The 21,184-nt window shown below is 42.2% G+C and overlaps 2 protein-coding genes across 53 annotated transcripts in view; one reads left to right on the forward strand and one right to left on the reverse strand.

Annotated features, from left to right (window-relative positions):
* LOC144331832 (uncharacterized) overlaps positions 1-7,563 on the forward strand; it is a 71,289-nt gene extending 63,726 nt beyond the window's left edge. Inside the window, exon 5 of one of the 3 annotated variants that reach the window (XR_013399379.1) lies at positions 7,113-7,563. Coding sequence is in view for 1 of the 3 variants with exons in the window: in XM_077950237.1 (XP_077806363.1) it covers positions 7,113-7,142 (30 nt within the window). In the remaining 2 variants the exon portion in view is untranslated. The remainder of the gene's footprint in view (positions 1-7,112) is intronic. The other 2 variants (XR_013399387.1, XM_077950237.1) reach the window with 2 other exon arrangements.
* MTMR3 (myotubularin related protein 3) overlaps positions 1-21,184 on the reverse strand; it is a 142,918-nt gene that overhangs the window by 12,041 nt on the left and 109,693 nt on the right. For all 50 annotated transcript variants that reach the window (XM_077950106.1, XM_077950102.1, XM_077950096.1 and 47 more), the window contains 7 exons: positions 17,405-17,501; positions 13,631-13,744; positions 9,284-9,489; positions 8,269-8,400; positions 7,180-7,291; positions 3,781-3,976; positions 2,796-2,981 (listed from right to left, as the gene is read on the reverse strand). In XM_077950106.1, the coding sequence (XP_077806232.1) occupies positions 2,796-2,981; positions 3,781-3,976; positions 7,180-7,291; positions 8,269-8,400; positions 9,284-9,489; positions 13,631-13,744; positions 17,405-17,501 (1,043 nt within the window). The remainder of the gene's footprint in view (positions 1-2,795; positions 2,982-3,780; positions 3,977-7,179; positions 7,292-8,268; positions 8,401-9,283; positions 9,490-13,630; positions 13,745-17,404; positions 17,502-21,184) is intronic.

Here is a 21,184-nt window from a genome sequence, read left to right on the forward strand (position 1 = left end):
TGCAGCAATGACCAGCAAATTCTTCTGCCCTGATGGAGCTTGCTCTAGTCATAGGTGAAGAGTGACCAGTGCTATGGAGAACAAGGCAGACTGAGATGGACAGGACATGTATGAGGCAGTACAGGATGGCCTCACTGGCTGGTACCCAATGGACATGAAAGAGCAGGCATGTGGGTATCTGAGGGGAAGCACTCCAGGCAGAGGCAACCACATGTGCAATGGCTTTGAGGTAAGCACATGCTTGCAATTTCTGAGGTACAGCAAGGAGGCCAGTGTGACTAAACGAGATTGCACAAGAGGGAGAATGGTAGGAAATAAACCTAGAGAGGTAGCCTCTAGGAAGGCCCTGGAAGGCCACTTTAAGGACTTTGGCTTTTACTTTGTGTAAAATGTAACTAGAGGTTTTTAAGCAAAGGAAAGACACAGCCTGTCTTATGTTTTAGAAGAGACTCTATGCTGGGATGACTCAACTGGGGCAGATGATGGTGGCTTCAACCAGTGTGGTACCAGTAAAGGTGGCAATAAATAATAATGTTTTAGATATATTTTGAAAGCAGAGCTGCAGAATCTGACTAAATGTGAAAGAGGGAGGGAGTGAGGGAGGAAAGGAGGAAGGGAGGGAGGGAGGGAAGGAAAGAGGAAGGGAGGGAAGGAAGGAGGAAGGGAGGGAAGGAGGAAGGGAGGGAGGAAGGAAGGGAGGGAGGGAGGAAAGGAGGGAGAAAAGGAAGGAGGAAGGGAGGGAAGGAGGGAAGAAAGGGAGGGAAGAAAGAAGGGAGGCAGGGAGGGAGGCAGGGAGGGAGGCAGGGAGGGAGGCAGGGAGGGAGGCAGGGAGGGAGGCAGGGAGGGAGGAGACTTGACGATGACAAAGAATTTTGCCCCAAACAAAAGGAGGGATGGAAATACCATATGGTGAGAGAGAAGACTTCTGGAAGATCAAGTTTGGAAGATCAAGTTTTATGGTGAGGAAACACAGAAATCAAGAATTAAGTTTTGGACAGGCATGGTGACTCATGCCTGTAATACCAGCATTTTGGGAGGCTGGGGTGGGAGGATATTGTTTGAGCCCAGGTGTTTGAGACCTGCCTGGGCAACAAAGCAAGATCCCATCTCTTAGGAGGAAAAAAAAAAAAAAACATCAGTCAGGCACAGTGGTGCGCGCCTGCAGTCCCAACTACTCAGGAAACTAAGGCAAGAAGATCACTTGATCCTGGGAGTTCAAGGCTGCAGTGAGCTGTGTTTGCACCACTATACTCCAGCCTGGGGGACAGAGTGAGATGCTGTCTCCAAAAAGAAGAATCAAGTTTTGAATTTATTAAGTCTGAAATAACATTAAGACAGCCAAGTAGAGATACCTAGTAGTCACAGATAGGTATGTGACTCCGAAATGACGAGGTCTAAGCTGAAGGTGTATAAATGTGGGACTCATCAGCACACCATCTGTAGATGGCAATTAAAGCCACGAGAATGGATGAAATACTTAGAAGTGTAGATGGAGAAGCAGCCTGGAGGCTGAGCAATGGGGCATTCCAACATTTAGAACTGGGGAGAGGAGGCTGGGTGTCGAAGCTTACGCCTGTAATTCTTTGGGTAACCAAGGTGGGAGGATCACTTATCAGGAGGTTTGAGACCAGCCTGAGCAACACAGCGAGACTCCATGTCTATTTACAAAAAATTTTTAAAACTAGCCAGGCATGTTGGCATGTGCCTGTGGTCCCAGCTACTGGGGAGGCTGAGGCCCATGGGAGAATCCCTTGATCCCAGGAGTTTGAGGATGCAGTGAGTTATGATCACACTGCTGCACTCCAGTCTGGTTGACACAGTGAGACACTATCTCAAAAAAAAAAAAAAACAAAAAAAAAAAAAAAAAAAAAAAAACAAACTGGAGGGATTAAGAGGAATCAGCAAAGGAGGCAGAAACAACCCAGTAAGGTAAAAGGAGAACTAAGAGCAAGGAAGTACTAGAAGTCAACTGAAGAAAGCATTTCAAGGGAGTGGTTAAACTGTGCCAAATGGTAACGATGGATCGAAGAGATGAAGACTGAGAACTTATCACTGGATTGGTGACATGAAGGTCACTGGTCATTTTAACAAGAGCAGCTTTGGTAAAGCAGTAGGGTGAATGCCTGATTGAAGTGGGTTTAAGAGAATGGAAAGAGGAATTTGAGATAGCAAGGGTAGAAAACTTGAGGAGTTCTGCTATAAAGGGGAATAAGAGCAATGGGATGATAGTTAGAGATAAATGCAGGACCAAGAATGGGTTTTGAAAAATGAGAGACACTACACATTTTAAGCTGAAACCCATTTCTGGTAGAGAGGGAAATGCACTGACGCAGAAGGCAGAGAGGAGAAATGCTGGAGCCAGCCAGTGCAGCAGATGAGAGGAGATGAGAGCTGGTATACAAATGGACAGAGGGGGCTGGAAGAGGGCAGGGACAGTGAACCCTCCAACAAAGGAGAGGGTGGAGAGAGTGTGAGACAGACATAGGGGGTCTGGTAGACAGACTGGAGGGAGCATGGTCCAGACATTCTGATTGCTTCTATTTCTAACTGCTATTTAGGGTTTCTACCATCCCTTTAAAAATAAGTTTAAAAACAACACAAGGACTTCATGCAAACCTGGTATACCTCTTTTTGAAAAATAGCAAAACTATTTAAAAAAAAAAAAAGTAACAGGAAAAAAATCATCTCTATTAAATTCTGCAAGAGGCAGCACAGTTTCATGTGAGAACTGGCCCACTAACATTTGTACTGACCCTCTTGCAAATCGAGAACGTCCCCAAAATGAAGAAACTCACAAGGAATGCTTCATTGAACTCAAAAGAGCAAGGAAATTGCCTCTGAAGCTGATGAACACAGTCAAGCCACTGCAGAAACACTGGGCAACGTTCATTCAGATCATCCGAGTTCTCCCCATGACCACACCGGTCAGCAAATTTATGGCCAAAATCCAGCCACTCCATTTCCACGAGGACCTGGAAACCCTGCAGGGAAGCATCCAGGAGAGACCATTTGTGCTAGACTATCCAGACTGTGACAGTCCTAAGCCTGGTGTCACAGAAAGCAATCCCCTCTAACAGCCTCCCAGAAAGCCCACCTGGCCTTGCCCTTTGGTGGAAGGCTCCAACCCTGATGAGGCACACACTTAGGGAAATTTCCCAATTCTCTGAACTCCATTCCATGATCACTGAAATGGTACTGACTGCGTTTAAGCCCTTCTTGAATGTGTATTTTTAGCCTCTTGCGTTCACTATATAAAAGCCACACTTGTCCCCTAAATTTCTCTTTTAACATTTCTGCCTCTAGTGTTACACTTACAAAGTCAAGTTTGTAAGATCCTTCTACACCCCAGGTTTAATAAATATTTGTGTATATTTTAGGGTACTTTATGATTTTTCTTTCATCTTTAACCCAACAGATGGTTATTTCAGGTAGAGCTGCTTCTCCACAGAACACTCTGTGTCAACATCTAGCATGCCAAGATCCTTTTCCAGATGCCTTATTTTCCTGAGGTAGCTAAAAACTTTTACAAGTAGACAGACTGCAAAGGAAAATGTGTCTATATTCTCAATACCTTGTTACCCATCATCTGCCCCATTTTAAGAGGTGCAAGAACTGTGGGAGGAACCACCACAATTTAGCTCATGGTATAAAGGATCAATGATCAAAACAGAAATTTCACTTTCTTTAACCTAATCACCACTCCCAAAAACTGGTATCACTCCTGAGACGTCTCCCCAGCTCATCCTGAAGTACCAACCCCTCCCATTTGGATGCGCTCACCTCTATGGTTCGGTAATAAGGGTCCAGCAAGAGCTTAGCCAATGCCACAATCTGGGGGGTGCGGTCCCAGCCATCTGAGCAGTGCACTAGCACCGGCCGCTGATCCTGATCCACAGCATGCACTACCAGAAGCGCTGATTTCAGAAGCACAGACAAGTGATGGAGCCATTTTGTGCTTTCAAGAGCTGATAGCCAACTATAAAAACAGGAGAGGATTAGAAAATGCTGATATTTATGATTTACTGCATCATGCTCAATGATTGTCAAATTAAAAAGTAATTCCCAAAGATTTCTCTCTCCAAATATAACACTGCCAAAACAAAAAAAATCTGTGTGTTCATAAAGCATGTCTCAGGGTGAGGCCCAAGCTCTACTATACAATAGAGAAGAGCCTTAGACATAGGGGCTACAATTAATAGGACCACCTTTTGTTCTAAAATCTGTATGGATGATTTCCCAGACAAAATATTTGACATTTTTCAGTCCATGGTATAAGGAAAGTAGCTCTTTCTGGAATCTTCTCCTGAATAAAATGTAGCCACTGCTGAGATGTAAAACAGAAGATACTTAATCACCAGCAACTATGCCCAACAAGTTCTCAAAAAGTTTAAGAAAAACTCATAAATACAAAAATATCTATAAGACATAAGCTGGATGCTGTATACAAGAATGGTATACACAACACTGCCTATGACCCAGACTGTAACACCTACCACTGTTTAATTCTTTAATGTTTACTAAAACCAGACGGGCCAATCTGATAATTTATTCTCATACAAATTAGTACACCAATGGCCACACACTGTTGCTGGGCTTAACACAGACTGGATTCAGCAGGGATCTAGGAGAACTTTTTTTTGAAAGACCTTTAGGGGCTGGGCACAGTGGCTCACACCTGTAATCCCAGCACTTTGGGAGGCTGAGGTGGGCGGATCACTTGAGGTCAGGAGTTCCAGACCAGCCTGGCCAACATGGTGAAACCCTGTCTCTACTAAAAATACAAACATTAGCTGGGTGTAGTGGTGCATGCCTGTAATCTCAGCTACTTAGGAGGCTGAGGCAGGTGAAATCGCTTGAACCCGGGAGGCGGAGGTTGCAGTGAGCTGAGACTGGGCCACTGCACTCCAGCCTGGAGGACAGAGCGAGACTCCATCTCATTTTAGGAGTATCAGATAGCAACGGCTGCCCCTTGGGAGTAATCACAAGCTAATCACACTTGCTTTTTAAACCGTGTTGACATTTTGTTTCTTGTGCTTTCCCTCACCCCTCCCAATCCCTAAGAAAGAGTTCTGATTTTTCCCAAATGTGATCAGATTTGTAGTTAAGATCACAAGTCAAGCCTTTCAAACACTGAGTCAGAGGAAGAAACAAACACTTCTGTCAGGGGACTCTGAGAAGGCTATAAAGGCCTACTAAACCCTGTGGAATAAGTGTGAATTTTTGGCACAGTCTAAGGAGGTGGGGTTATTTCCAGGCAGACAACAGAATGCAGTGCATAAGTACTGGTTGTATATGGATTTGTTTGGACTACCAACCAGACTGTGACTCCTCAGATGGCTAACACTATGTCTCAGTCATAACTATACCCAGCACAGTGCCTAGCATACAGCAGGGAGTCCCACCTGTTTAATGAATTGTAAGTCTGTTACTGGTAAAAATCCAATCTTAAGACTTTCTATCTCCTAGTAGGTACCCGAGAAACATTTTTTTCCTGAAGGGTCAATTGTTTATTTTCATTCCTCACATATTCTCAAAAGGAACTAAAAGATAAGGCTTAGGAGAAAAAACACTAAATTATCTCCTAGCACCTGAAGAAATGGTAAACAAGAGAACCAGTGTGAGGTTCTTTTGAACCTAACTAAACTATTATTTAATACCAGTTGGTGTTGTCTGTGACTAACGAAGCTGTACTCCAAAATCTGCCAGCCAAGGAGGGGCTACTGACAGACTCCCCATTCCTTTGTCCTATTCTCAACCTGCACTAGAAGCCTACCATTCCCTCATCCTCCACAGCCCCAAACACAGGCCACGGGCCTAATTACAGCTGCCCATCACTGCTACAGCTGCTTTTTATCCATGAGGGAGACTTCAGTGCAGCATGATTTGCTGCCAAATGCATAAAAGCATTACCTTTAATAAAATCCCCAAGACATTTATGTGGACCAGATGAGGGCTAATTATATCTTTTTGACTCTGATAGTTAAGAATTTTAACATATGGAGGGTATTAGAGATCATGTATTGTTGATTACATCTCTTTCATTTTATAGTCAGGAAAACTGAGATCTACAGCAGTTAACCCCTTGGCCAAGGTTACACAGTTCGTGGCCGATCTCCTGGGTCCTTAGCCAGGCTCCTTCTACATACCACGCTAGGGAAGAAAGTGCTGCTAGCTGGGACCTGGAACTGTGTAGCAAATGCAAATGGTTAATCCCCAAAGGAGGCAGCAAGCTCAATTCTCTGGTCAGGCTTTCCCCAAAGGCACTGCTTCATCCTCTGGGCTGATGACAACTATGGTGAATTTAATCATTTGCTACTGGCAGTCAATATAAGTGGTTTAGGCAGCATCTGATTTAATAAATCAAATAAAGAATGCAGGAAAACTTGATGTGATCATGAGATCTACTGAATAGGACCCAGAGAAACAACTATGGGCTCCAGCACAAATATCAGAAAAAAGAAAACTCTGTTTTCTCTGGCACCTATCTCTGGTTTCCTGAAATAGTAAAAGAGGACTTTTAAATATTTATTTGTCCATGTTTGTTTTATAGAACATTCTTCCTAATTTATCTTGTATTCAATCAGTACCCTTGGAGGGGGTATTATTTCACCTTCCTCACTGCAAATGCCAGCCATTCATATTTAATAAGCAGTAAGAATGACAATGTTCTTAGTAAATGAGAATAGTTTAGAAATTGAAAGCAGATGTAAAAGGAACTGACCTAATGGCAAGTTTTAACCCCTTTAGAACATGACAACTAAATTCTGACTTTTCATGATAAAACATCCCAGTTCATAACAGGTTAAGTATCACTATGGGACATCAGAAACTGAAGAATTAAATTACTTTGGGCTAAAAAATGATGTGGAAGGAAAAGGTCCCAGGACCAACAGTAAGGTAATGCTTCTGTTTTGATGCTGAGATTTCTTTTGTGCTACAGATTTAAAAACCTTTCAAATGGCTGTATTTTCTCCCAACTCTTCCTCTGTGCTGCCACATTTTGGGTGCAGGAAGGAGATACTTGCAGAGACTGGACTGGTAACTGAAGTTTACCAAGAAACAGAAGGAAGACTGCTACAAATTAATTTTTTTTTCTTTTTTTCCCCCCTTAGTTCGAGGAAAGAAGAAAACTAATTATTTAAGAGCAATGCAAAATGAAAGCCAAGGCCAAGGACTTACTTTCCCGGATCTGGCATCTGAGTGCACAGCAACCGCAGAGACTGAAAACTCCTCCGAATAGAATGAATGTTTGCCATCCCCATAAACACAACTTCACAGTTTGGGTAATACTCTGGAGAGAGTAACAATAAAGAGAACACAAATATGTTGAATTTAAAGCCCACAAGGCCAAATCTAAAAGCAAACTGGCTATAAAACAAACCCACTGCAGCTTCTGATTAATGAAACTGAAATGTTTTGAAATGCTTAAGTATTAGCCCAATCCTTTATAATAAGAGGAAAACACTGAATTTTAGCTATCTTTTCAAAAAGGGTGAAAATGGAAGGTTAGATTTGTAAAGAAGATACTGACATAAAATAAAAGCTATTATTTTTTAAAAGGCCTACTTCGATCTCAGTTTGGCTTTACTTCTTGGGCCTTATCTAACTTGTGGCTTTGGAATCTCTTTGAAAGGAACTCAGCAGAACAATGCGTTCTCACATTCAAATTTCACCTTGGTACAGCTGCTTTCAATTTCCAGCTTAGACCACATCTGAACAAAGAGCATGGTGCCTCTGCCTGTGCCAGAGGCACTGAGGGGGGTCCCTCCTTGGGGAAAGCTAGCATTCCAACAGTAATGGTATTACAGCTCAGGACAGAGGTACCTTACTAGGGTTCTATATTTACTGCTTCAGTTTTCACCCCAGGTTTTCTAAGGAAAGGCCCTTGAGGAGTTTGCTACAAGGCCAGTGATGAGCATAGCCTCTGTCAAAGGCAACAAAAAGCTTTAGACGGCTTAGAAATTGAGCCCACTAGAGCAGCAGCTTCCAAACATGAACAGGCCTTACTACGGGGAAGATCTGCTTTCCTTATCACCTAAAAGTTGGCACAAGGAAGGAAGATTATGTGACTTCATTGCACCTCCTCCTCCATTTCTCCTCAGAAAAGAACACACAGTGTTAATCCAGAGAGAAGCTCTGGCACTCTCACGACAGGATGGATGAGGAATATGGCTTGCCACTTATTTCAAATTGAGAACTAAGTCTCAGATGGGCAAGGGCTGCAGTCACAAGGAGAAAGGATGGGGAACAAAGCACCATACACCTCACCTGGGCATTCGCAGCCTCCTCCTTTGGCTCGGTTTGCCACAGCAGCTGCATAGGAGCGAGCATCCAAGATCAAAAGCTTCTGCGGTTGGATGGCTAAACTCTCTGCTCCTGAAGCATTTGACAGAGAAGAATCTAGGGACATAGAGGGAGGGGGCATACTAAATGAGCCTGTCTCTCCCAGAACTGTGCAGAATTAGACCCACAAGCACATCTTATGGAAAGGCTCAATAAAATGAAATCCCCTAACCAAAACCCTGATACATAGGACTTTTCTCTTTAGTTTATTTTCTATGTTGCCTTCTTATGAAAGATGAGAAGGATTTATTCTCCAAAACTGACTCCCAGGGTACACATGGAGTTCACACAGTCCAATCTCTTATACTTCTTTTTTTTTTTTTTTTTTTTGAGATGGAGGCTTGCGCTGTCGCCCAGGCAGGAGCTCAGTGGCGCCATCTCAGCTCACTGCAAGCTCCGCCTCCTGGGTTCACGCCATTCTCCTGCCTCAGCCTCCCGAGTAGCTGAGACTACAGGCGCCTGCCACCGTGCCCGGCTAATTTTTTGTATTTTTAGTAGAGACGGGGTTTCACCATGTTAGCCAGGATGGTCTCGATCTTCTGACCTCGTGATCCGCCCGCCTCGGCCTCCCGAAGTGCTGGGATTACAGGCGTGAGCCACCGCGCCCGGCCAACTTCATTTCTACACCTGTCGTCCTTTCATGAAGCCTGGCATTTCCTGCCATGGTCTGCAGATACTGCAAGTCCCCTATTACATACACACTCCATTTTTGTCACAATGGCAAGAAAGACAACACACACACTAATATCTTGATTGAGGTTTGAAACAAAGGGTCTTCTGATTCTCCACCAAGACCCACGACTCCTCAATCCCATCAAGTGAAGCTGTGCATATTCACTTCTATAAAAGTAAATCTATGTCTTGTAAGGAAAAGGCCATTTCAAGAACAGGTTCTTAGATGCTATAAAAATTATTGCCATGGGTCCAGGGAGCACCTTACCGAACTCCACGTCAGAAAGGTCTCCCCCATTGGGAAAGTCTCGAGAAGTATTTCTAGTTGACAGCTTGCTGCCACTCGATCGGGAGTCAGAGGCACAAGCTTTGGCTACTGACTGTACCAGATGCTCATCATCTGCATTTCGCCAGCCCCACCAGCTAACCTCTGGCTGTCCACAGCGGGCAATGACAGCTCCATTGCTTTGGTGCCTGTGTGAGAAATAAGAGACAACAACTGTACCCATTCAGATGCTCTCTGTACTCACACAAAATAGATTTTAAGTGCCTTAATGAATAGTCTAATTCTAGGTGAGTGTTAGGTCAGCTTCAAGTCTTCTCAGTATTAAAGAGGGTAGAAATCTTACACAACCAACAAGAACAACAAAACCTGTGTGTCTTTCTCAATGATTGTAACATCACAGAGATCCCTGTAAAGTTACCAAAAAATGACTAACGCATCAGGCAGGGAGGCTCACATTGCAATCCCAGCACTCTGACAGGCTGAGGCAGGAGGACTGCTTGAGCCTAGGAGTTTCAAGACCAGCCTGAGCAACAGAGTGAGAACCCATCTTTATAAAAAAGTTTTTACAAATTAGCCGGGCATGGTAGCACATGCCTATAGTCGCAGCTACTCAGGAGGCTGAGGTGGAAGGATCCCTTGAACCCAGAAGGCTGAAGCTGCAAAAAGCTATGATTGTGCCACTGCACTCCAGCACTCCAGCTTGGGTGACAGAGCAAGACTCCATTTCCAAAAAACGACAAAAAAAATTAATGCGTACTCTTAGCAAAAATAAACATTCGTAACTTAATCTACAGATACTACACTAATTGTGCTACCCAATAGTGAAATCTGCTACCTTTTTATACTGAACCAAGAGCCTGCCTCTGGGAATAAAACATTTACCTGGCCCACAGTGAATTGCTTTACAAAAATCCTTTACAAAAAAAAATCCTGAGATTTCATGAGTCACAAACTGCTCTTATAATAGGCAGATAGCTCAATGAGCCAGCTACCCTTCCTAGGGCTCACAGAAAGAGAAGAAGAGCATCAACCTCAGAAAACCATACTCTGACATATCCTTTTCCAATAAGACAGACCAGAAATCACAGTCTACTTTAAGGTGCTATTAAAACCCAGACTTTTCCTAATTAGGCAATTTTAACCAATAAAAAGTTAGAAAACTTCTATTACTCGGCAGTAAAGAGCAATGAAGTTCTGATACAGGCTAGAACACTGATGAACCTCAAATATGTTATGCCAAGTGAAAGTCAGTCAGTCACAAAAGGCAACTTACTGTATGAAAATTTACATGAAATATCCAGAATAGGCAAATCTATAAAGACGAAAGTAGATTTGTGCATGTGGTGACTATTATAAACTCTTAGTTACTTAAGGGAGCTTGCCTAATTCTAAGTTGGGGTTACTTATAACGATTATGTTTCTATATAAAACTGAAGCACTCTATGTTTTAGTAGCAGGGGCTTTATCCATTGGACATCTTAATTATTCAGGGCTAGGGTGATTGGGTGCCCTGTGAATGGGTTTTTTGGGACGATGAAAATGTACAATTTGTTTTTAATCCTAAAGCTCACAAATAAATTAAATTTGGCACTAATCAAATTCCACTGAAATCACCAGTTTGCTTGTAGTTTTTAAATCCTCCCTCCCTACGAGACAAGTAGCTATAAGTACTTGTGTATTGCCAACATGCTCAACTGGTTCACGTGTTGAATGGGGCCAAAACAGAAAAAATCTCAAGGATTCTTTATAAAATGACTCCTAGCAAATAATAGGCACTGGGCAACCACTGAGCTGAATGACTCCAAACCATGCACAAGAGGCTGGTTGGGCCTTTTCTGAGCATCCTCTTCTTCAATGCTTCCCAGCGATACCCAAGAGGAGCAGTAGGTGGCACTCTTCAGCCTGGATCTTGGGTTTTAGGGGCCACTGCGCATTACAGGAGCTATTAGATTTCAACTGGGCTATTGCAATAAACAATTATGTTTTCTGCAGTCTAAAATGCTTCAGACTACATGAAAGATAACTCAAACACTACAGTTAAAAAATCACTGAAGGAATGCATTCCTATCACTAACAGAACCAGGCAAAGTATAAAAATTATGATGTCCAACAGATAAAGCCCTCACTACTAAAACCGAGAATGCTTCGATTTTATATAGAAACATAATTGTTTTAAGTAACCCCAACTTAGCTTTAGGCAAGCTCCCTTAAGTAACTAGGAGTTTATAATAATTACCACATGCACAAACGAAAAAGTTGCGAACTGCACTACAGATGGGCACCCTTCACACCATCTTGCTGTTGTTACAGCAATCTCTGCCTTCAGTAATAAATCCAATTAAGTGCTCTCTCATCACAGTAGGACAAAGCCCTAATCAAGCACTGGTTCAGCATGGTGCTGTCAAGTAACTCCTGCTGGCAATCTCAGGAATCATGACCCAGTCTACAGACAACTAAATACAGGAAATGGATGTCAAGAGTCACAGGCATCCTGCCTCCTAGGCTGGCAAAGCAGAGCATGGTGGAGGGTCCCAAACATTATTCCACACACCCCTTACAAAGCTCCCAAATAATACAGCAACCCAGTTTGGATCTTAGCAATACAAGACACGTGTTCTGAGACAGAGTCCAGTTCCAGGAAACCTGCCTGATTTTGCATGGATTACTACACCAAGAACTTTAACTTCTGATCTTTTGAAAGACTTCTCTGAAAAACTGCAAATAAAAATTTTCATTTATATATCCCCTTGTGTCTCTAGAAAAAGGGGGGAAAACCTAGGGTGCATGCCCTCTAGAATAAATTTTAGAAGGGAAAAAAAGGTTTCCATTTTTATTACATTCTAAGAAGTTTTTCTTCAACCAGCCCTCTTAAGTTTCTCTTCCCAAAGGGAGAATTCACCTAAAGCCTCTTATTCTGCAAATGAGAGTACCTTACCCCTTTTGGTCAAAGTCAGCAAGCCCCGCAAATGCCAGGGCTGCTGACCTAACACAACTGTTGGCCAGAGCAGCAACTGGCTGCTTTCCCCATTCCAGCTGAGCTGATCATTGATAAGACTCATAAATCCCTTTAGCTTTCACTACTCTCTAGTTCCTGTAGCATGCTTACCACTTGAATGACAGGTAAATTTGGTGACTGACTTTTCTAGGACTGTCTGAAAACAACAGTGATGAGAATTGAGACTAAAACGTAATGGGTTCCACTGGGCCAAAGCAAATACTTTTCCATCTCTCTCCATTCAGAGTGGGTATCAGAATTTGCCTTTAGTAGACTAAATGAACAAGCTGGTTACCTCTGTAGGAATTCCACAAGGAGACAAATCCCTTCCTACAATCTCAATATTTCAGTGGAATGAAGTTTCTAACTGTAAGCCACTGGATTGGCCCAACTCAGGGAGAGTCCAAAAAGCCGGCAAACTGGGAAAATGAAATGGAGAACGTAAACATTACAAAGAGATGACATCCAAAACATTTCCAGAATAAGAAGGAAGGACTTCTTTAAAACTTAAGAGGATTCTGTGAGAACTGAGATATTCACTGAATTATAAAAGCAGCACTCAAGAGACATAACCTAATCCAAATGTTGGTACAGAAGCTCAGTGTTTATAGGCCCTCATTCAGAACCAGAACAGATCTACAAAACAAGAATTATCATTCCCATTGTATTCATTAGGAACAGACTGAAGTCAGTTAGGGAATTTATTCAAGGTGCCTTAGCAAGGAGTGTAAGAATATACCTGAACTCAGACCTGTGACTCCAAAATCTGTGCTCCATCACCACGCCACCATCCCCATCTAGAACTTGCATCCCTTGGCTCTCATGCCTCTGATCACTGAAATCTTCTATCTAGTCATGCCCCAGTCTTTCTCTAAATGCTTCCTCTTGAAACAGAGTTCTTCCACATGTCAAAGTTTCAACCACAAAGACAATCAGAGCTAACTCAACTCTATATTCCCAATGATCACTTTCAGAGACTCATCTCTCAATCCAAAAGCCCTGCTAACAGCTGAAACTAAATGCTTAGTAAGCACATTAGCTTCACAGAATGTCAGAAGGATGTTGAAATAGCAAGTCCAGCCACTTTACAACTAAAACTTCCTTAGCTGTTTCAAATGAACCACCAGCTAGTGTTCTGAATGCAGTCAGTACTGATGTGTTACTGTAGGAGAAGCTTTAGCAATAAGGAAGTACAGCCTTGCCTAGCAAGTTCTCTGAACCCTCCCCACCCTCCCCACCCTTCCCAGGTTAGCAGCAGCAGCAGCAGAGGCAGCAGACCATATGTAGCAGGCAGCAGCACCAGCCCAAGCTGGGACTGGTTCAGTTTAACTTACCTGTAGACGACGGCAGGGATGCGCTTCCAGGACCTGAAACTTGCTACACTTTCTAGTTCTTTGTCAGTGATCCAGGCAGGCACTATGAGCTCTTGAGGATAGCTACCACATAATCTAAAGAGAAGATGAGAAGTGGGGAGAGTCAAGGGGAGATGAGAGGGAGAGAGAAAAGGGGAGAGAGAGACACTAGGTGAGCCAGCATAAGGATGATGATCTCACTGCCACAGAGCCAGTTAAAGGCAATGAGGTGCTTTATTTGAGTTTTGGTCTCCTCAACAGAATGGATTACCTTGTGTGTTTTGTTTTGTTTTGTTGCCTTAAATGTTTACTTATGTGTATACAACAAGTGATACTATTTTGGATTGTTCCACTTGATGCTACCTTTTGGCTATCAATGAAAATAAAAGGGAGACAAGGGTCAGTCTCTTTATACTTCATTACAATTCTTCTGCTGTAACAAGTACACACGTTATTTCTAAATACATGAGCACCCAGTCCAATTACAGAACTGAGAGTCTGTGTCAGCTCTACTAGACCCTCAAGGAAGGACAAAAGCCCACAATTTCACATTTCCAGAGACTTCACAGGATTAACTCATTCTTTGATTTGAACCACACAGGGTGTGGTCCTTATAGGTAACAGGTGCAGCTATGGGTATGCAAAACCAATACAAGCCAGCCTATTTGCATACACAGCCTCAGTCCCATTGAACCAGGTTAGTAATGTGACTAAGCTATTAATCATAATTTCCATAAAACATACTTCAGAACAAATTACGCTCGGGGCTAGGGGGTAAGCTTTCTTTTAATTAGGGAAGATCCTAGCTGCAGTCAAGCTAGTATTCTGGGAAGCAATACTTCCGACACATTTTTACTTATAGGACAATGTCTCTCTCTGGATAATCCAATCTTCTTTTTTCAATAGTGAAGGCAATAAGGCCTTTAATCCAAATCCTAAAATGCACAAACTCCACCAACACCACCAACCCCCTGCCCCAGCCTATCCTATACATAGGGGAAAGCACAGAAAAACACAAAATGGCTTAGGTGTTGGGGGTTTTGATCATTTTGCACTAAATCTCTCCCGTTCTCAACTTCCAGAAGATTAAGTCTCAGGAATTTAAAAGCCACTGAACAAAGAGAATGGCTATGACTAAGAGTAGCCATACAAATCTATTCACAAACTCCTAAAAATAAGCTGGCACCCAGTAATGACGGTTAATATCTAACCATAAATCTCATTCCCTTCAGTATGTATTAAACTCAAGAGTAAATTTGGCTCTCACTCTTCCCTTGTAGTAGGAAGAACTTTCAACATCCTATTGTTTCCCATCCGACCTCCTCGTTTTGTCTTATAGTGGTGATAACATCCTAAAGACTGGTTCTGAGGTGTAACTGGTAAACTCCTTGGGACAGTTTTGCTCTGTTACCTGGGCTAGAGAGCAGTGGAGTGGTCATGGCTCGCAGCAGCCTCAACCTCCTGAGCTCAAACAACTCTCCCACTTTAGCCTCCCCAGTAGCTGGGACTACAGGCATGCACCACCATGCCTAGCTGATTTTTTTTTTCTTTTTTTGAGACAGAGTCTCGCTCTGTCGCCCAGGCTGGAGTGCAGTGGCGTAATCTAGGCTCACTACCAGCTCCGCCTCCCAGGTTCACACCATTCTCCTGCCTCAGCCTCCCAAGTTGCTGGGACTACAGGCGTCCACCACCGCACCTGGCTAATTTTTTGTATTTTTAAGTAGAGATGGGGTTTCACCATGTTAGCCAGGATGGTCTCGATCTCCTGACCTCGTGATCCGCCCGCCTCGGCCTCCCAAAGTGCTGGGATTAGAGGCATGAGCCCACCGTGCCCGGCCAAATTTTTAAAAAATTTTCTGTAGAGATGAGGTCTCACTCTGTTGCCCAGCCTAGTCTCAAACTCCTGGACTCAATCAATCCTCCTATCTTGGCCTCCCAAGAAGTTAACTTTTAAAATCCATATTAATTAGGGATTATTTTCCAACAAGTCTGTCTTAATTCACAGTTTTTTAACTTGATCTAATTTTCTAAACATTCTGTTCACTGTCCTATAGGTACTACACTCCCAGTAGTCAGTTCTTCAGTACCTACTTAGTTGTGGATAAACAATTTCCAGTACAGGTTACACTCAGGAAAGCCTAATGCAGCCATAGGCTCTCTGAGGCCGCCCCCTCATCCAGTATTCACCCTCTTTCTTTGCTTTGACTCATCACTGAGAACAGGCAAAAGTATAAAAAGTCTGCAGCGCCCAACTCTTCAAAACACCCTGGGTTCTTAACTCCCTGGAGAAGGTCCACATTAAGAACTGTCTACAGCAATTAGCTATAGCTTTTCCAGTGAAAACTGAAACACTCTGATGGCTAGCCACAAATAGACCAGGAAAATGGCTATCATAATTTGAGACAGCTAAGATGCCACAGAATGATCAGTGATGCAGGAAAAGGTAGGAGAAGGATATATTTAAAGATTTAAGATATTTAACTATCCTGGACAATTTTGTTTTATAGAAATTTGGATTACCAAAATCACAGTAGTTAACTGTCCTCCCCCACCAATGCACTTACACATTTTAAGGAAATGCATAATGGCTAAATGGTTACAGAGTCTCACTCTATTGCCCAGGTTGGAGTACAGTGGTGCAATCTCAGCTCACTACAACCTCCACCTCCCAGGTTCAAGTAATTCTCCTGCCTCAGCCTCCCAAGTAGCTGGGACTACAGGTGTGCACCACCACGCCCAGCTAGTTTTTGTATTTTTAGTAGAGACAGGGTTTCGCCATGTTGGCTAGGCTGGTCTCAAACTCCTGACCTCAGCTGATCCGCCTTGGCCTCCCAAAGTGCTGGGATTACAGGTGTGAGCCACCAGGCCCAGTCAAATAATGGTTACATTAATATTTAATGGTTAAATGATCATAGCAGTGAAGTTGGTTTTAGAGCAACATATTAAAGGACAGAATAATACAGATTGAGCATCTTTAATCCAAAAATCTGAAATGCTCCAAAATTCGAAACTTTGAGTGCTGACATAATGCCACAAGTGGAAAATTCCACACCTGACCTCATGCGATGGCTTGCAATCAAGTCACAGTCAAAACTTTTTGTACAAAACATCATGTGAAGTTATTTAAAATATTGTATAAAATTACCTTCCAGCTTTGTGTATAATGTGTGTATGAGACAAATAATTTTGTGTTTAGACTTGGGTCCCAGGCCCAAGATAATCTCATTATGTTCATGCAAATACTCCAAAACCTGAAAAAAATCCAAAATCTGAAATATTTACAGTCCCAAGAATTTCAGATAAGGGATACTCAACCTATACTTATGTCTATTTCACAGCACTTGGAGTAAAATTACAGTCATAAAAACTAGTTCATAAATGTTCTGTCACTGCTTATGAGACCACTGATCCTATCTCTAATGTGATGCCAAGTGGTGATGAGAAAAATGGTAACTGCCTGCCTATAGGCAAACACAGTATTATCTAGACATGCATGTACCAGAAAAAACAGAGGCCTAAAGGGGGTAGAAGGGAAGGTTCTAGGATCCTGTTAAGTAAGGATCACTTTCCACTCCAATGATAGCAATGGGAACAGAAGGTTCAATAAATACTCTGAAGATCATATGCCTTTAGATTTAATAAATAAAACCATTTCAAAGAAAAACTCTAAGTTCAAATGTTCTGCCACATGAGAATTGTGGTTTCTGCAAAGGCACTGGCTGTGAAACATAGTTCACAGGGACCCATATAACTCACTTGTACTTCTCATTGATGTTGGAAATCCTCCAGGCGTTGTTCATATCAAAACCCATCCTCTCCACCTCGTTTTTAAACCTTGAAGTTACATGCTCCCCTAGAGGCCAAGGATAAACAGCAGAAAGGAAGAAATGAACACCATTTTGCAAAACGGGTGGAATAAAAACAAAGAAATTTATATTATCTATTTTACATATATGGAAATATATATTTTTTACATATATGGAAATATAAATATATTCTGAGACAGGGTTCCACTCTGTCACCCAGGCTGGAGTGCAGTGGTGTGATCTCGGCTCACTGAAACTTCCGCCTCCCGGATTCAAGCGATTCTTGTGCCTCAGCCACCCAAATAGCTGGTATTACAGGTGCATGCCACCATGACTGGCTAATTTTTGCACCTTCAGTAGAGATGGGATTTCACCACATTGGCCAGGCTGGTCTCGAACTCCTGGCCTCATGTGATCTGCCCGCCTCGGTCTCCGAAAGTGCTGGGATTGCAGGCGTGAGCCACTGCGCCCAGCCTGTGTATTTTTAAACGTAGGCATTGTATAAATAATAAAAGTAACATATTATATAGTTTTAGTTTAGAAAGATCCCTGTCAGGTGAAGATTATAAAAAGGAAAGAAATTAATTCTGATCAAGAGTTATGTTATCTCATCTAATCCTTACTATCAACTCTGAGAACAGGAGCACTAAGCTCATTTTACAAAGGACAAAATTAAAACAGAGCAGTTACTATGGCAGGCCTGTCTGGCCCCAAAACCCATGCTCTTGTCCTACAACACTGGCTACTTGCCTACTTCCACACTCAGACTGACAGTACACTTAATAAGAAATAAAATCAATAACAAGATCACCACGAGTAGCAATACAGATCTATAATTCCTCATCCAAAACCCTTTGGTTCAAATTTTAGAATTTGAGAGTTTTCCAAACTTTCAAAAGGTAATAAAGCAGTGCATATATTATAATATTAGGCTCACATGCTTAACAAGATCTCCTTAAACAAGTATTTATATTTCTTTCCTGAAAGATATGTATCATTCACACGAGGTGGGATAAATAAAGCAACAAAACAGCCTCATGTCAGCTCAGATCAGGTCCAGCCAAGACACCAAATAGTGAATGAAAAACATTCTGGTTTCCAGAGCCTTTTAGATGATGGAATTGCAGGTTAACAGGTCATGGAATCATAACTGCCAGTCAGGAATCTCAGGAAACACCATACTACTAAGTGCTGATTATTTGCAAGAACAGCCACCCAAGCTGGTATAATCTGGCTATATTTGCCCTAATGAATCTGGCTTTCTCTTCCTTAAGAAAGCAAAACAAAGGTAGAAATGAAGCTAACATAAATTCAGTAAATCTGAAATAGCTTTCTTCCTTGAAAACATACACAGCCTGAGGTCAGTATGTTATTTTAAAAAATATTAAGCAGTACCTCTAATATACAATGGTACAGCTTGTAAAATAAGTGCTAGCAGTGCTGGAAGAAACCACAACAACAAAAGCACAAAACAGACTTCACTTTGGTGATCAAGGTATAAAGCTTTGTTCTCCCTGGGAGAGGAGCTACAGAATAGGAAACAGCAATTACTTGAATGAAAGACAATTCTGTTAAACTACTTTCCCATTTAAACTGCTTTTCTTGAGCTCAAGGTAGGTATTATACGTTTCCTGAAGGAGAGTTATAAAAAGATGAGGTTGAGAGGTACAAGAAGAAATAATAGCTAGATCCATCCCATTCTGGAAAACTTTTAGAAGCAATGTAGCAGGCTTCCAAACAGGAAAAAACTATTTGAATTGGGGTGCCATCTGTATACAAATTGCAAGGAATACTGACCATCAAGAATACTAGGCCAGACACAGTGCCTCACGCCTGTGATCCCAGCACTTTGGGAGGCTGAGGCAGGCAGATTGCTTGAGCCCAGGAGTTCAAGACCAGCCTGGGCAACATGGTGAAACCCCGTCTCTACAAAAATGCAAAAATTAGGTAGTGGTGGTACATGCCTGTAGTCCCAGCTACTTGAGAGGCTGAAGTGGGAGGATCACCTGAACCTAGGGAAGTTGAGGCTGCAGTGAGCCGTCATCACACCATTGCACTCCAGCCTGGGCAACAGAGTGATACCCTGTCTCAGAAAAAAAGAAAGAAAGAAAGAAAAAAAAAAAAGACAAGGAGTCTTTAATTCATAATCCCAATTTAAAAGCTGCAAGACTGTGGCAAATTCCCAGTTCATTAAGAGATTTGTTTCCCCCTACTCCGGGATATAGCTCCAAGTCTTTGCAAGAGGTGAAAGTATTTCATTAATGATTTTTTTTTAATTTTTTCTGTGCTTTTCCTGAACTGTACATTAATGGTCTTTAACATTAATACCTCTATCTTAGGGTAAAACACATAGATACCCTAAAAGGATCTTGTGATTTAAAAATAACCACCGGCAAAATAATAACAGTAACAATCACTATCACTAGCAATTTACTTCACAGAATCACTTTCCAAAGAAGGACTTAGAACCACCATCCAGAGCACAACATTCTGAGCTATACACAGAAATATATACTGACTAGCAAGTATAGAAAATCTGTTATTTTGAGTTCTTTGAGAATGGGAATGAGTTTTAATTATTTTTATATCCTCTAACGCAGTGACTTCATAAACTGTGAAACTGATCATCACAACCCACAATAAGCATTATGTTTTATATCACAATACAACAAACATGTTTTAATTTTTTCATTTTTTGAGAGACCGGGTCTCCCTCTGTTGCCTAAGCCGGATTTGAACTCCTAAACTCAAGCAATCTTCCCACCTCAGCCTCTTGAATAGCTGGGACTATATGTAGACGCTGTGCCCAGCTAATACAACATACATTATTTTTTTGAAAGCATTTCACAAAACAATATCCACTCTTACTGTGTGACACAATTTGATATTTTCTATTCCATTTCTTTAAAATTAGATTTCATGACCCACTACTGGATTTGAAAAACACATCATTCATCATTACATACATCAGGAATTTAACCAGCTTTTGCGAACTGTGTGAGATGTTCACTCATGTTTACTTAGCAAGAAAAATAAGCACAAACACATCTATTGCTGGATTGCCCTTAAAAATTTCCATCTCAGAATTCTCAGGTCTCAATCAATTCAACATTAAATACATTGTGATATCCCAACTTACTTTAAATACTGGGGCTTATAAGGTTTTTGTTTGGCTTTATATTTCCATTTCAACCCTTCCTATCTGCCTTTGTCCCTTTTCAGCATTTAGTATTTCTTAAACTAAAAATAATACAGTCCAGCAATTTTCATTTTAGTGGAAATGAAAACTTTCTTTTTAGGCCGGGCGCGGTGGCTCACGCCTGTAATCCCAGCACTTTGGGAGGCCGAGGCGGGCGGATCACAAGGTCAGGAGATCGAGACCACGGTGAAACCCCGTCTCTACTAAAAATACAAAAAATTAGGGCCGGGCGCGGTGGCTCACGCCTGTAATCCCAGCACTTTGGGAGGCCGAGGCGGGCGGATCACAAGGTCAGGAGATCGAGACCACGGTGAAACCCCGTCTCTACTAAAAATACAAAAAATTAGCCGGGCGCGGTTGTGGGCGTCTGTAGTCCCAGCTACTCGGGAGGCTGAGGCAGGAGAATGGCGTGAACCCGGGAGGCGGAGCTTGCAGTGAGCCGAGATCGCGCCACTGCACTCCAGCCTGGGCGACAGAGCGAGACTCCGTCTCAAAAAAAAAAAAAAAAAAAAAAAAAAAAAAAAAATTAGC

Source organism: Macaca mulatta, chromosome 10 (genome assembly GCF_049350105.2).
Source record: "Macaca mulatta isolate MMU2019108-1 chromosome 10, T2T-MMU8v2.0, whole genome shotgun sequence".
Lineage (NCBI taxonomy): Eukaryota > Metazoa > Chordata > Mammalia > Primates > Cercopithecidae > Macaca > Macaca mulatta.